Source organism: Manacus vitellinus, unplaced genomic scaffold (genome assembly GCF_001715985.3).
Source record: "Manacus vitellinus isolate BGI_N305 unplaced genomic scaffold, ASM171598v3 scaffold_21_pilon, whole genome shotgun sequence".
Lineage (NCBI taxonomy): Eukaryota > Metazoa > Chordata > Aves > Passeriformes > Pipridae > Manacus > Manacus vitellinus.
The window spans coordinates 12,574,512-12,589,758 of NW_021939546.1; the positions used below are offsets into that span (position 1 = coordinate 12,574,512).

Genomic DNA, 15,247 nt, shown 5'->3' on the forward strand with positions numbered 1-15,247 from the left:
AATTCAGTATTCAAGCTCTTGAGTTAATTCTCTCATTAGATCACTTTCCTTCTTCATGGAATGATTATTCCCACAGGAGAAATGAGAAAGACTAAAACAATATTGTGCTAGTATCTGACACATTGCATCCAGGATGTTTACTTTAAATCAAATTGCCTGGAGTTGCTCCAGATCTGTGGCTTAAACACAAGAATCTTCTAAGTGGTGGGGAACTGCAGCCGTGCATGTTGCACAACATTCCCAGTTTAACTGGAATTCCTCCAAACTTCCTGCTAGGTAAGTGTACCCAGAACACAAACCTCTCCAAACAAGTAGGTCAGATGACAGGATCCTTTCATTGTTAGGGCATACCCTAGGACCAAAAAAGTTTTTTTCCTTGTTTTATTACTTTTTATCATACACCAGTCACCTTTCCACCCAATGCTACTGTGAAGGTGAGGCCTGGAGCACACAGCACTGAAATATTGCCGGTGCTCCTGAGATCACAAGACATTATCTGTCCATTACTCATTGGAAATGTCACATTCCCTCTGAAGGTTCCTATGGCTCAGATGTGTTCCCCACTTTTGCTGCCGCCACGTGGCTCCCCGGGGCAGGGCTGATCTTTGGAGGGCAACACCCCTCTCAGCTGGACACCAGCACAGCCTGTGCCTCAGTGCTTTGGGTGCAATGAGGATACTCAGGAGTTTCTCAATACCCACTTCAAGAATGCTAAACCCGTTCCAGACTGACAACTCTGATGCCAGACTGTTACCTGAATGCCACCTTTACCTGAAGCCATATTATAGCGGAAGTAGTACAGAATCTTAATTGCAATTTCCTAAACAGACAAGAAAGTTCGCAAAGGTTTCTAAAGATGAGAGGGAGAGGAGAGGGAGAGGAGAGGCATTCAGCATGGCACGGCAGTGAGCTTTACAGTTTCCCAAGCCATTAACAGTTCAGCTGAGAAATGGACAGAGCCATCACCACCTTGCTGACAGTGTGAAAAATTAAATGTTTCCCCACAAGCCATATATTCTGGGACTGCCTGTGCAGAAAGATTAGCTTTGGGGACCCCTCTTGCTCTCCATCTTTAGGTCAATTCCAGTTCACACCTTTAGCCTACACACACATACACACATATTCATCAAGATTCATTAACCCTCACAGGAACAAAGGTAAAAGCTCTTGGGCCTGGCCCAAACCTGCCAAGAGAGAGTTTTCTCACACATGGCTTCGGCCTGGAAAATGTGTTACCTCACTGGGAAGCACACTGTGACCCACAGAGACTGGAAACATTCAGATCCTGAAGGGAAGCTTCTTTATCCACTAAAGCTTATGTATCACGTGAAAATGTAAGCTGATAACAGGTTTATGCCGGTATCTAATTAGAATCTAGTGCCTGTAGCTCATTAGAGGCTTTTCACTGGGTAGACAACAAAATAACTAGTCATGATTATCAGCATTGGGGTGATAATGGGGTAACCAATGTTTTCTTCCAGGAGTACAGTACCTTCTGTATTCCTCTTCTTTCCTCCACGTTGCACGAGTGTGAAGTCAGCCTGCCTGTGAGTGTGTGGTTGGGGGTTTTTTGGTGGTAGGTTTACTGGTGTGGGGGTTTTTTGAGACTGAAAGCTCTCCATCTGTATGGAGTTCAGGGGGGGGGGAAAAAAGACAGAAAACCTTGAATCTAACCAAGATCTCCCTGTAACAGAGGAGGGGTTCAGCACCCACACATGCAACAGCTTTCAACCTCACGTTTTTGGTAATGTTCTAATACATCATCCTGCAGTCCCGCTTTTGCTAATGTTCCAATACATTACCCTGCAGTAACAGCGGCACCTGCAGGATTCGGGAAAGGTAGCAAGACATCTCCCTCGACTCCACAGATCATCCAGGCATCTGGAAAGGTTTTCTTCCTGAGAAGCCTTCAGCCAGTGAAATCTGAGGAGCCACGGGCCTCTGCGGGACAGGGGTTTTTCAAGAGAAAGCCTGAATAGCTTGTTTGGTTCCTGAAAATCTACAGCATATTTTGGGAGACGCACAATAGTATATGGAAGCATTAGCCCCATCCTGTACAGCTCCTGTCTGATCACAGAAGACACCCGCTGAAGCAGTGCCCTTCCCTGGGGATGGAACCATCCAACCACATCAACACAGCACAGTCCTTTGGGGCAAAATTAGCCAACTCAGCAACGGTATTTTGTGTCCATAAATTTGGCACCGTGGTGTGAAATCCTAGTGCTGGCCTGGAGTCTAACAGCTGACATCAGCCAGAGAGCAAGCCACTGGCATTTAGGAGAATTTTAAGCCTTTTATTCACAGGCCACTTCCGATGAATAAAATGTCAGCATGAGAGGGGTTTGGTTTCTTTTACTGATGTGTCAAAGAAAGAAAAACCTCAATGCATTTATTAGCCGAGCTTAAAATTTGTACTGAGTTATATCAGCATGCATCCAACTGTGTGTGCTTGCAGAAACCTTCTTCTATCTAGATCTATGTTTTCTATGGATATTTTTTTAAGAACAACTTGGAATGTAATTAGAATGTAATGCTGATGAACAGAGAAACCAACAGGCCCCAGAGGGTATCACAATTCAAATTCCTTCCAGAAGTACATTTTAAAGTCATTACAATGAAACGCAGAATCATGAGAAAAGCCTGAGGGGCCATGACCATTGTAACTGTGAGCAGACATGTTTTTCTTTCCCAGTCTCACAGTAAATAGATATGGAAGCGTTCCAAGTGGTTCTCTGATTGCTTTTTGCTTTGGCTGGATGTCATGCTCCCGGAACAGTTGTGGAAAACTCAGGAGGGATGCTTTTCTCTCAGAATCGGTGCCAGCTCTGCCAGGCCCGGTGACCGTGTGCCTTTAACTCAGTGTGTGATGCTCATCCCCTGTCAGTGCTCAGGCATGCACTGACTCAGGGAATTATACAGACTGAGATGGAAGCATGCTCTGCCTCAGGGTCAGTGCTGACTTCAGTGACCCACGTGGTGCTGCTACAGGACACTGATGAAACATCTGTGCTGGAATGAAGAGGAAGGCCCAGAAATGGCATGACACTTTGAAGAAAGGGGGTGCTGGGCTGGGTCTGCCTGTCACGCTCCTCGAACAGTTGTGAAAAACTCAGGAGGGATGTTTTTCTCTCACTATCGATGCCAGCTCTGCCTGACTCAGTGACCACATGTGTTTAACTCAGTATGTGATGCGCTGGCTCTGGTGCCACAGCCCTGAGCTCAGGACAGGCAATCCCCCCACAGACAGGCAGCAACTGTGGTTTCTCCCCAAGACTGCCACGTTTCTCCCTCACGAGCACAGGTCGAGGTGGGCAGGGATCCAGTTTGCAAGAGCATGACTGAAGGGAATAGGACCGAGTGACAGAAATTGTGAAGACTGAATAAGTGAATAAGCTATCGGGGGACCAGGTTTAACAACAAGCAAGCTCCCCATGGAGCAGGCAGCGAGCAACAGGGTGGCCAGAGGTGCCGGGGGGGTGCACAAGGGCTCTTCGTTTTAGAAAGAACATTGAGCGGGTCCAGCGAAGGGCAACAAGGCTCGTGAAAGGTCTAGAAAATACGCCTTTTGAGGAGCGGCTGAGGGGTGTGTGCTCAGTACACGGACCCTCAGCACACAGAGAGCCCTCAGCACACAGAGTGCCCTCAGCCCATGACCCCTCAGCCCACGACCCCCCAGCACACGGAGAGCCCTCAGCACACGGAGACCCTCAGCACACGGAGCGCCCTCAGCCCACGCCCCTCAAGCAGCCCCAAATCAGAGCACGCGCCCTGCCCAGTCAGCGCGGCCTCAGCGGGGCGCGCGCCCCCGCGCGCACGCGCCCGGCGGGCGGAGCAGGCGCGTGCGCGGCGCGGGCGGGCCCGGCGGGGTGTCGGTGCCGCCCGCAGCAGCAGCAGCAGCTCCGCGATGCGGCGAGCGCCGGGGCGGGCAAGGGCAGCGCCAGCCCCAGCCAGCTCCTGCTCTCCAGCTCCGAGCGCCACGCCCGCCTCCTCCTGGCCCAGATCAACCGGCTGCGCGCCGGGCAGTGCTTCTGCGACGTGCGGCTGGAGTGGGCCCGGAGGCGTTCGCCGTGCACCGCCTGGTGGGCTGGCGGCCAGCAGCCCCTACTTCGCGCGCTGTTCGCGGGCGGCATGAAGGAGACCGGGCGGGACGTGGTGCGGATCGCGGGCGTGGAGGGGGCACCTTCCACACGCTGCTCGACTTCATCTACACAGGTGAGCGCTGTGGCGGGGGCTCGGGCGGGCGCCCCGCGGCCGCAGGCTGGAGCGGGCCCCGCTGTGGTTTGGTGCCCGCAGGGGTGGTGAGCATCGCCGAGCACAACGTCCAGGAGCTCATCGTCGCCGCCGACATGCTGCAGCTCACCGAGGTGGTGGAGCTCTGCTGCGAGTTCCTCAAGGGGCAGATCGACCCGCTGAACTGCATCGGCCTCTTCCAGTTCTCCGAGCAGATCGCCTGTCACGACCTGATGGAGTTCACCGAGAGCTACATCCACGCGCACTTCCTGGAGGTGCAGGGCGGGGAGGAGTTCCTGGCGCTCACCAAGGAGCAGCTCGTGAAGATCCTGCGGAGTGAGGACCTGAGCATCGAGGACGAGTACCAGGTGTTCATAGCGGCCATGCAATGGATTCTGAAGGATGTGGGGAAAAGAAAGAAATACGTCGTAGAAGTACTGGAGCCCGTTCGATTCCCTCTGCTGCCAGCACAGAGGCTGTTAAAATACATAGAAAGTAAGTGAAAGAAGGAAAGAAAGGATATCACGTGAGCAAGCCATGTGTTTTTTGGAGTTACTGGGCTCTGATGGACTTTTTTTTTACATTAATAGCACGATGAGTGAAAATACTTATAGCAAACGAGTTCTATTTTTTAACAAACAAGCACAGCTTACTTTAAAAACTTGCTTTTGAAAAAACCATATAAAAGTAGGCAACCTTGATTTGTCTGCTGTTTTAGGAGAAGCTATTAATTTTTCTACAGCTGAGTTGCTTACTGCCTCTAACTTTTCACTGTGCCTTTTTTATTCTGCTTATTTCCTCAAGGTATTCCAGATTTCAGTCTTCGGGTGGCTCTGCAAACTCTGTTGAAAGAATATTGTGAAGTCTCTAAGTCTCCCAAAGAGAACAAGGTCAGCAGTTTTCTGCAGGCTTCTAAAGGTCGTCCCCGGAGGAAAGCCAGGAAGTACCTTTATGCAGTAGGTTAGAACGTGGCTGTTTGAACCTTGTAAAACAAATGAAGTAGTATCTCCTGTTACAGTACTGAAGAGATACTGGATTTTTTTTTTTTAATCAAAATATATAAAGATAGCAAAATGTTTTGTCATGGCTGAGTTAGTTACCATGTTAGCTGGTTTCTGCTTAGAATTGCACAGAAGTCCAGCATTCGTGTTTTTTGTCATTATGACATGGCATTCAAAGCCCAGATTTGCTGTCTAAAAGTAATTTGCCTTGGGTGGAAAGCTGCAAATCAGCAGAGGATTTACCCAGGGTTCGCTGCTGGAATGGTACATGCAAATCCACTGCACCCTTTGTTCTTCTGAGAGCTGTGGTTTTCTCTGTCCAGGATACTTTGGTTCATGTGATGGGGTACTTGAAATTGCAAGTTTTCAGCAAAGCTTTATATTGGAAGAGAATGTGTTTGTTTCACCCTGTGGGAAGTAGCACTGACTTGGATAGCAAAGGCTGTTGGCTGATCTCTGTGTTTTATTCAAAACATGAATTCTAATATTTGTAGCATTATGGTGTCAGCTCAGCACAATTACCATGACCCTCAAGCCAACCTGTCTTCCTTGTGGGCTGAAGAAACCAAGCTATTGTCAAAACCCAGTTCCTACTAAAAGTGGCTAAATGGCTGTTACTGTAATTTTTTTCGGTGGTTGAGATATAGGAGCATGGGGATGAGCAAGAGCTGTTACCCACACTCTTTCCACTTACTTTCCAGGTGGGTACAACCGACTGCAGGGAGGACGCTGGAGTGACAGCAGAGCCCTCAGCTGTGTGGAGCGATTTGACACTTTCAGCCACTACTGGACCACAGTGTCCTCTCTCCACCAGGCCCGGAGCGGGCTGGGGGTGGCTGTGGTGGGAGGAATGGTCTATGCCATTGGAGGTAACAGCTCAAATATGCTTTCTTTGTTACATGGGTACTGGAGAACTCATGGATGGGGATTTTTTTAAATTATTCTTCCTGTAAGTGGTTCTGAGGAACCCAGCAGTAGACAGTACAACTTTTAGGTATAATTGGGGTTCCTTCGTTCTCTGCCTTGGTTCTCTACTGTCACTGCTCTGTGAATGTCTGTTTGGGCTCCTGTGTTGGGCAGTTTTTGCTAAGCTGCTCTCCCCTCATGGTGTAGCAACTCAGAGGTTACCATACGGCTTTGCATACCCCCACTAATGGAATTCCTTGTCTCACTTGTAGTCTGGCAGAAGCCCATAGCATAAAAGGCAGTAGCACAGGACAGACCACTTGTGGTCTGCCTGCCTGGAAAGGCTCATTATGTGTGTTTGCACAAGGATGTGATGAGTAGCTCTACTAGCCCATCACTCAAGAATGCATATGTGGACTGGTTTTGTCACCTCAGAACACATTCTTTGGTCCTGAAAACCCTGGCAGTTGTGCTGCAGAGTAAAAGATGTGCAGCACTGTGGTTGTTCATCCCTCTGATGTTTTCAGTAACGTTTCAGGGAACTGTTGATGAAAGCGATTCCTAGTGATTATTCAGTTCTGGGTATAAACAATGCTTTTGCTACATTGGCTGTTTGGCTGAAAGATAGATCTTGTATTCAAATGTTGCCTGTCCTGGAAGGAGTTGAAGAATGTTTCCATGTCTGCAAAACATTTCCTCCATCTCTGTTCTTGCTCTTGTTATGCAGGTGAGGACAACTCGATGATTTTTGACTGTACGGAATGTTATGACCCTGTTACAAAGCAGTGGACAACTGTGGCTTCCATGAACCATCCCCGCTGTGCACTGGGAGTGTGCACTTGCTATGGTGCTATCTATGCTTTGGGTAAGTTCTCTTTTTTTTTTCCCCTAAGTGAAGTTAATTTTAAAGATTCATGGAACTTGCAAAGCGATTTGATCTTAAATATCACGTCTCGGTGATGCAAATTTGCAATTTAGGTTTTGAAAACCAGCTGTGTCAATAAGCATTAATATACCAAATCTTTGTGGATTAGTTATTGTTTAGTTGTAACTTATGTCCATTGTAGACTGACTGCATGCTGGTTTCAGAATTTGTCCTGGAACAGTGCACTGTATGCTAAACATGCAGCTAACACACAACTTCATGCCATTAAATTCTTTCCTGTGTTTGCTGTTATTTGCAGGAGGTTGGGTTGGAGCAGAGATCGGCAACACAATTGAAAGATTTGATCCTGAAGAAAATTGTTGGGATGTGGTGGGAAGCATGGCTATGCCCCGTTACTGCTTTGGGTGTTGTGAAATGCAAGGTGTGTATTGTTAAGTTTGTATCCATAAATAGTTCCAACAGCTGTTGGATTTTGAAGCTTTATGTTTCAGTCATGAATTCTTACCATTGTCTTGTACTGAGCTGTCAGTTGCACATGTTTGTGCTTCGCTTGTTTGCTCTTCTAATACCACATTTCTAATTCTACAGAACTCAAAGACTATAAAGTTCTCTCTTGTCTTCTGCCTTTTATCTCATGAAAACAGTTTTTCCTGATACTGTTTTTATTTACCTTCCATATTTGGGTTTGTGTGTGTTTCTTTGTGACAATCTGAAGAGTTGCTACAGGTTATTTTAAGACAGACATGTCTAAAGACTTGGTAAATAAATGTGCCTATTAAGTGTTTGATTCAGACCTGGTCAGCATTTGCAACCTTCTGAATTCCTTCCCCTGGACTTAATTAATTTTTGCTTTCATCAGAGCTTCCAGTGTTCAATCCCCAAGTTACTCATGCAAAAGCTTTATGTGTGCTGCTACTGAACAAAGGGAGGTTTTTCTGTCGCTCTTAAGCCATCTTAACGTCAGGCTGGAACCTTTGTTGTGACAGTCATTTTCTGTCTTTCTTCGTATTATGAAACCTAAGGGAGGAGAAATTCTGTTCCTGCAGGTTTGATTTACGTTGTTGGTGGTGTCAGCAGTGAAGGAGTAGAGCTCCGCTCTGTCGAAGTCTACGACCCGATATCCAAACGCTGGTCTGAGCTCGCTCCGATGGGCACCCGGAGAGCGTATCTTGGTGTGGCTGCTCTCAACGACTGTATCTACGCCGTGGGAGGCTCCAGTGAATCTCAGGATGCACTTGCTAGTGTAGAAAGATACTCATTTGAAGAGGTACAGTAGAGTCCGTTCCCTTCCTAAATGTAGATTGCATCAGGTTTGTGTAAGATGCTGTAGAGGTAACCTGCTTCCTTTCTTTAAAAAGAAAAAGCTGGAAATTCCATTTCCTTTTCACTACTGGCTGGTGATCTTGAGTGAAACAAAGCTTTGGTGATCTCAGGGTCTATCCTAACTAGTTGTTGTGGTTTAACCATGCACAGATATACTGTAGGTTAGTAAATACTTGCTAGGGTTAAGGTGAGGGGATAGATTCCTCCTCTTCAATAGAAAGGTCGATAATTTGAATAGAGAGAAAAAACTCACTGAAAAATTGAGGACCTTCCTTCTGCATCAAAATGGTGCTTCAGCATGACTAAAATAAGAAATTATTCCTGACTGTTATTGCTTATGTTTCTATGATGCTGTTTAGAAGAGTAGCTACTGTTAAAAGCAGAACATAATCCAGTGTGCCAATCTGCTTGCTTTTTGAATTCAATCTAGTTTTCCTTATTTCCCATTTCAAACTGTACCATTCTCTATTTTGGAGACAGACTGCATCTTGCAGTGACTGAAGAAAGGGAGGGGCATTGTGTACAGACAGTATGGGATCTGCTCTTTAGTGACTAACGTGATTTGGACCCCTCGTGAAAGTGTTGTCATTCCTGGCTTGATAATCCTCTTGGTACTGTACACATACCATATTGGAGCCTGTGAGGTGCATACATAGTGTTCTTCGGATATGTTTCAGCCTTTAAGCTTTAGAAGTTATTTTGTCAGAATCAGGGCTTGCCCTGAAACTACTTGTTGACTCTTTCACCCTCTCATTAGGAAAAGTGGGTTGAAGTTGCTCCGATGAAGATCCCAAGAGCTGGTGTGTGTGTTGTGGCTGTGAATGGACTCCTCTATGCCTTGGGAGGCCGAGCTCCCAGTCCTGATTTTGCTGCTCCGGTAACCTCTGACTCTGTTGAAGTTTATAACCCTCATATGGACAGTTGGACTGAAATTGCCAACATGATCACCAGCCGCTGCGAAGGAGGTGTGGCCGTGCTGTAAAACACAAAGAAGAAAACTCATTGAAGGAATGAGTAAATCTGTCTCCTCAGGTCTCCGGTTTCATAGGCCAGAAACCTTTTTTAACACAGGAGCTGCAGCGGAGAATTAGATCAGAGGGATTTTCCTGAGCAAAAGGAAAAGCCCTTCAAAGTAAATTGGCTTATCCAGTGTCTGTCTTGGGAAGTATTCTGTTAAGAGTAGGAATGCCTCTTATAACTGGATTAAGCTCACTGAAATAAATGGTGAATTTGCCCCGTAAAAATCTGAAGAAATAATTCCAGCATGTCAGAGACATTAATCAGGTTGTTAACTCTCTCACATGCACCCAAGCTGGCATTTTAGCTGCCCTTGCAGTCTGGAAGGGGGTTACTATGGACAGCAAGGAGTTACCTGGAGATAAGACCAGGTGGGCAATTTGGATGGCATTAGTTGTCTTTTTCTGGTGGAAAACAAGGAAGAGAAGGTAACGGGGGAAGCTTGGTGTCTCTACTTATGACCTTGATACATTTGAGCCTCTTTTCTGCTCCTGGACATTAAATATGAATTGGATATTTACTTTCTGGCTACTCCACTCACTTGGATGGTGAGTGGCTGAGAATTTCCTATTTTGGAAGGTTATCCTTACAGTTCTAATAATGTCATTCCACTTAAGCATTGGCTTTTCTTCTCAGTGGTATCAGCTATGACAGTAGAGCTCCTTTTTGTGTAAGCTCTGATCAATTTTAAATGGAAATGCTATTCATTAGATTTGCTGTTCTCTTTAGGACTGCTCTTAGTAAAAAAAATTAGGGAAAGCCTTTTTCCCCCATTTTGTTTCCCCACAGTTAAATGTGCTTTTACCCTGTGTGACACATGCTGAGACTTGGCATTGGAGTATTTGCTGTTCTAGAAGGCACACACGTTCACCTTCACTGCATCTTGTGCCTCTTCCAAATTTGAGCCAATGGAGCTTTCTGTGATAGAATTAGCTGCACTCAGCATTAAAGTGATGCTATCAGTGTGCTCTTGAGGAGTTCGTGTTTAGCTTGGATACATCTAGTAGAACAAACCTACTAGGAGTTTGGAGTTTTTTCTAGATTCATTTAATTAACAAATTTGATGTTGCTTTTTGCACACTTGTGATTGCATTTTCTGCACAGCTGTGGATGATTTGGATGGAGCCTGAAGTGAGGCTGCTTGAACTTTGATAGACAGTGTTATTCTGGAACACAAAACCGCAAGTGGAATGTCACTGAACAGGAAGCCTGCACGGTGTAGACAAAGGAGCATTCATGCTGTCTAGGTCAATATCCCCTGTGTAAAAGTAACTAATTAATACAGGAATCAAATCCTCCAAGGTGAGTGCTGCAGGTACCTTAAGAATCTAGGTTTTAAAATCTGACATAGGGTTGGGCTAAAACATGCTACGTGATGGAGAGTTTCTTTCTCTGATTGTTCTATAATCTTGTGTGTGCTTTTACTTCAGAGGATTTCTTATATGTCTGAATTAATGTCTATTTTTTTCAAGTATAAGCTTGTATTAAACAGCATTTCATAATAAAATACGTTTTCAGAACTGACTGTGGAATGCTCTTGAATAGGTTGAATGAGTTGCATCACTGCCACTTTCATATAATAGGTCCTTTTTTCTTTTTATTGAAAATCCTATTTTCCAGTAGAACATTAGAAAAAGGTTGGTTATAAGTTGTGACTGTTTGAGTGGTGCAAGTAACACCTTTCTGCAGTAAAACATTCACGTCTCTTCTCAGTGTAAAATCACTCAGACTTCCTGGGAGTCTGGCTGCCTTGCCAGCTCTATTCAGCCCTCTGTGGGATGAAATTACAGGTAATATTTCTTGGGCATTCTTCTTTACATTTCAGGGTCTCTTGTGGAACCATTGGAGGAATACCTTTGCTGTATTTTATTAGTTTGGGAACTAGGAGTTCACTTCTGATCCCTACCCCTAAACTTCCTGGTTTAATGGAGCTTGAGGGAGCCTGCAGTTGTGTGGAGTTACCTTCTCCAGGTTCTGTAGCTGATTCCATCATGTTTGAATGGAACTTGGAAGCTGATTGATTATGGCCTCTGATACTCAGCACCTCTTTCACTGAATCAAGCCAAAGGCAGGTCTCTACTCTGGATCCATCTTAAACAATGACACGTGTAAGTAAGAAAGAACAGAAAAAAACATTTTAGTTCATAAACTCAATTTTATTTTTGTTTCAGAGGGATGATGCTGTTAACATACAAAAGTTGACAGGTTGCCAAAGTGAGAGGCTGGTGTACAGAGCTGCTGTTTCAGCAATATCATACAAGATGGCTCTATCTCCAGGACAGGCAGGCTTCTTAAACCTCTGTTCTTTGCAGAATGAACAAAGTTTAAGTGACAGTATGTGCTTTAGTCCGGGTAGAACAACAAAGGTTAGTGATTTAAACAACTGCAAGGATCATCTGGTCCTAAAACCGTGTGTGGACGTCACTTTTCAGCTTTCTTGCATATTGTACTGTACTTAAAGACTTACAATTAAAAGCTTACAATAAACATGCTCACATACAATTTCATAGCTTTCTGGAGGTACCTGAGACTAGAGAAGAGAATCCACGTGACTTCTTCCACTAAATGATGTATTAGGAAGACTGAAGTACAAAGGCCATCTGCTTCTGCAGGGGTTTCAGTAACAGGCCCATCATGGAGGGTTTGCAGACTACAAATGCATCTGTACCTGTTCTGGGTGCTCAAATGTATGGATTCTTAGGAGGGACAAGACACAAACTACTTTCAATCCCTTAACTAATCCCTTAGTGCCAGCACTGGAGTCCTTGTGTCCTACTGTACCTCTGTCTGTGTGTATAACATCAGTTTGCAGTGCTTTAATTTAGGAGTGTGACAGATCTTCATGGCTGTGTTGCATGCAGCTTCCTTTGCTGGGCAGCCCTAATTCCAAACAAAACCTCAGAGCAGGTGGCCCACATATCCTTTTTTATTTCAGTAAGCCTGAGCAGGAAGTTGACCTTCTGTCTTCTCTGGTGCCTTGTCAAAGATACAAAGCTCCCCCTTCAGCTTTCCCCACTCCAGCACAGCAACTGAATGACACAAATTAGGTGAGTGCTGACCTTGGCTTGCCCTGCAAACAAACCTCACCTGTCCTTTCTTACTGACTCTACAGAGCACTTCCTCACACAGCATCCCTGGAAGTGTTCAGGCTGGATGGAGCTCTGAGCAGCCTGGTCGAGTGGAAGGTGTCCCTGTCCACAGCAGGGGGGTTGGAATGAGATGATCTTTAAGATCCCTTCCAACCCAAATGATTCCGTGATTTTCAGCACCTTCTCAGGGGAAATAGGAGTCTTGTTCCAGAACACAGGAACTGAACACGGATGTGCTTGTGCACAGTTCTCTGCTGCTGCTTTAAGCACCAAACTACAACTGCTTTCACCTTGTTACTGTTTGTGACCACACAGTTGTCCTCCCCATCTCAGAACATGATCACACATTATAGTTAAACCAGATACTTTAATAATTCAGCCTACAGCAATTCATACCCACATCATTTTGAATCTCCATTTGAAATTCCTATGACAGCAATATCTCGTTAAAGAGTGATTCCTTATTCCATGGATAAGGACAGACTCCCGTTTACCTTGGAAGTCATTGCTATTTGCAATCCTTCCCTCCTAAACTAGCTCGAAAGTCAGTAGGAAAATCAAGTTTGCTTTGAGAGTAAGCATCTTGATCCCTGCCATCATCACTTCTAAGCACAAATCAGTTCTTTATTTCTCCTGGAACTCCATGCAAATATCTTACTGGCAGACAATATCTTTTCCCTATTGATTTATTATTTTGTGTTCTGCCATTTATCTCTGCCTTCAAGTCTCTGCACCTCGAAAATGAGCTTCAGTGCTGCAGTGGCCAATAGGGATAACACCATCACCACTGTTCCCCACACCCTCAGTCTTTTAAAGCCTCTCGGGTAAGGGGGAAGAAGGGCAATGTCATAATGCAGAGCTATCCCCAAGGCCATCACCACCATCACTGCTCCCAAGGTGGCATCCTTGAAGAGCAAGGCCTGCCAGGCAAACACAGGAGGAACGACACTATTAGCCAGGTTCAGCCAGTCTGGCTTGGCTGGGCTGTTTTCCGGAAGGGCAAAGCCCCACCTCATTCCCCCCAGGAAAGAGGCTGTCACAGCACCGTATGTGACCTGAGCAAAGGCCACCTCGGGGTAGTAGGTGCCCTGGATGACCATGGCCAGTGGTGCCATCACAAAGGGAACCAGCCCCCCCAGGCTCAGGTAAAGGGCCGGCTTGGGAACGTCCTTCAGGGATTCCTTGCTTTTTTCGGATTCCGTCTCAGATTCTGGAGGCTTTTTCTTCTTGGAGACAGGGAGAGAGGTGTGAAAAGCCTGGAGCTGGGTTGCATAAACTGATGCTGGTTTGAGGCTTGGAGGTCTTGAGAGAGGACACACATCCCTCCGGAGCCAGAGGCCAAGGGAAGACCAAGTTGTCTTATTCTCTGCACGGAGCAGCAGCCTGGGACCCGTTAACTTCTGGAGCTGCAAGCATAAAACTTGTCCTGAGCACCACACAGTGCAGGCTTACAGACCTGCAGTTACCTCAGCCACCTATGGAATATTGCACCAAGTGGTTTTCCAGGTCAGGTCACATCACAGCTGTCCCTGCTCTTGGATTTCAGGTGTTTTTAACTGAACTAACCAAGGTACCCCATGCAGCTGATGAAGAGCAACTGGGCTCTCCAGAGTGAGTAAGAAAACCTTTACTCACTGCAAAAGGTTTGTACACCCACCCATCCTTCCCCCCACACATGTGTTCTTTAGGCACTTTTAAAATATACCAGTCCCTTTCAGAACAAAATGTAAAATAATTTCCTGCTGAAGCAGGACAAGGTCACCTCAGCAATAACTACTATCCCCTCACTGCTCTATCAAAAAGTGAGAGGAAAAACGACCTTGAGACAATAAAATTTCATTTTATAAAAGAAACAGCTTTGCCTAAAGGTGCTGTAGGAACCAGGAGCTCTCCCAGAAGAGCTGACTGATAAAACAGCTGGCTACTTCAACTGAAACCCACCTTTTTTTTTTTTCAAAGCTGCAGTTCATATCTTTTCCTATTTTACTTCTAAATAAAAACAGAGAGCAAAGAAAGGCTTCAGTAACTTACTCTGAAAGATGTGTGGAAGCAGCATCGTTGTATGAGAGGAAACATATTTGTTTTATCAACGTCCTAAAACCAGAAAAATTCAGGAGAAGGTCTGAAACTGATGAATAGGTGAGTTTGTCTTATGTCCAAAGTCTACACTTATCAGATGCTTACCGACTCTTACAGGTGTATTTTAAAGAAATATATATATGTTTCTTCATTTCTCCTGGAACTCCACACAAATACCTCATTGGCAGATAATATCTTTTCCCTATTCATTTATTAGGTTCTGATCTGCAATTTATTGCTGCCTTCTCTTCTCTGTTCCTCTAAAATAAGCTATAAAATATATAATATATGTACACAATCTGTACGTGCCCACTACAGAATACTTTGTTTCAGGCAGCTTTATGAACTGAAGCGGTAAAGTTTTAATAAGTGTTGCAAGAACAATTTCTGGTTAATGAACGGAGTATCAGGGAATAGGCGACGGCTTCCTCTTCATGGATCATCTCCTTTTCAAGGGATAAATGGCTGCGCACAGCTGATAAACGAGCAATTCCTCACATGAGGAAAAAGCGATCTTTAACAAAAGAAGGAGTGGAAAGGCCATCCCATCCCAAGCGGCAGGTAAGCTCCCTGCGGATGACACTCACCGGGGAAGGCAGTTCCCAGTCCTGCTGCTCCGGGGAAGGGCGGCGGCTCCGCACGGCCAAAGTCCCCGCACAGAGGGAAAGGGGAGAGGAAGAAGAAGGAGCCCCGCTGCCCACGGGCACCGGGCGGGA

At 45.7% G+C, this 15,247-nt stretch overlaps 2 protein-coding genes across 2 annotated transcripts; one reads left to right on the plus strand and one right to left on the minus strand.

Moving 5' to 3' along the window:
• The first annotated feature begins 224 nt into the window (after window positions 1–224).
• On the plus strand, window positions 225–10,892 carry IPP (intracisternal A particle-promoted polypeptide). The gene is given in 13 exon segments (XM_029959759.1): window positions 225–276; window positions 3,677–4,045; window positions 4,048–4,082; window positions 4,085–4,106; window positions 4,109–4,171; window positions 4,174–4,212; window positions 4,294–4,725; window positions 5,035–5,190; window positions 5,933–6,100; window positions 6,865–7,002; window positions 7,322–7,444; window positions 8,070–8,290; window positions 9,104–10,892. Coding segments are annotated over 13 exon segments (2,043 nt in total). The 3' UTR covers window positions 9,329–10,892.
• A 606-nt stretch (window positions 10,893–11,498) lies between these two features.
• Window positions 11,499–15,236, minus strand: TMEM69 (transmembrane protein 69). The gene is made up of 3 exons (XM_008924344.3): window positions 15,119–15,236; window positions 14,484–14,546; window positions 11,499–13,858 (listed from the first exon to the last, which is right to left on the minus strand). Exons 2-3 carry the CDS (start codon window positions 14,526–14,528, stop codon window positions 13,142–13,144), a joined length of 762 nt encoding a protein of 253 aa, XP_008922592.1. The 5' UTR covers window positions 14,529–14,546; window positions 15,119–15,236; the 3' UTR covers window positions 11,499–13,141.
• Window positions 15,237–15,247: the final 11 nt, after the last annotated feature.

What these genes read in the sequence shown, in the direction of transcription:
- TMEM69 (XM_008924344.3), bottom strand. Translation starts at nt 14,528, where the DNA reads ATGTTTCCTCTCATACAACGATGCTGCTTCCACACATCTTTCAGA. An exon ending in GCTTCCACACATCTTTCAGA is followed by an intron (nt 13,859 to 14,483) that starts GTAAGTTACTGA and finishes TTATGCTTGCAG; the next exon opens with CTCCAGAAGTTAACGGGTCC.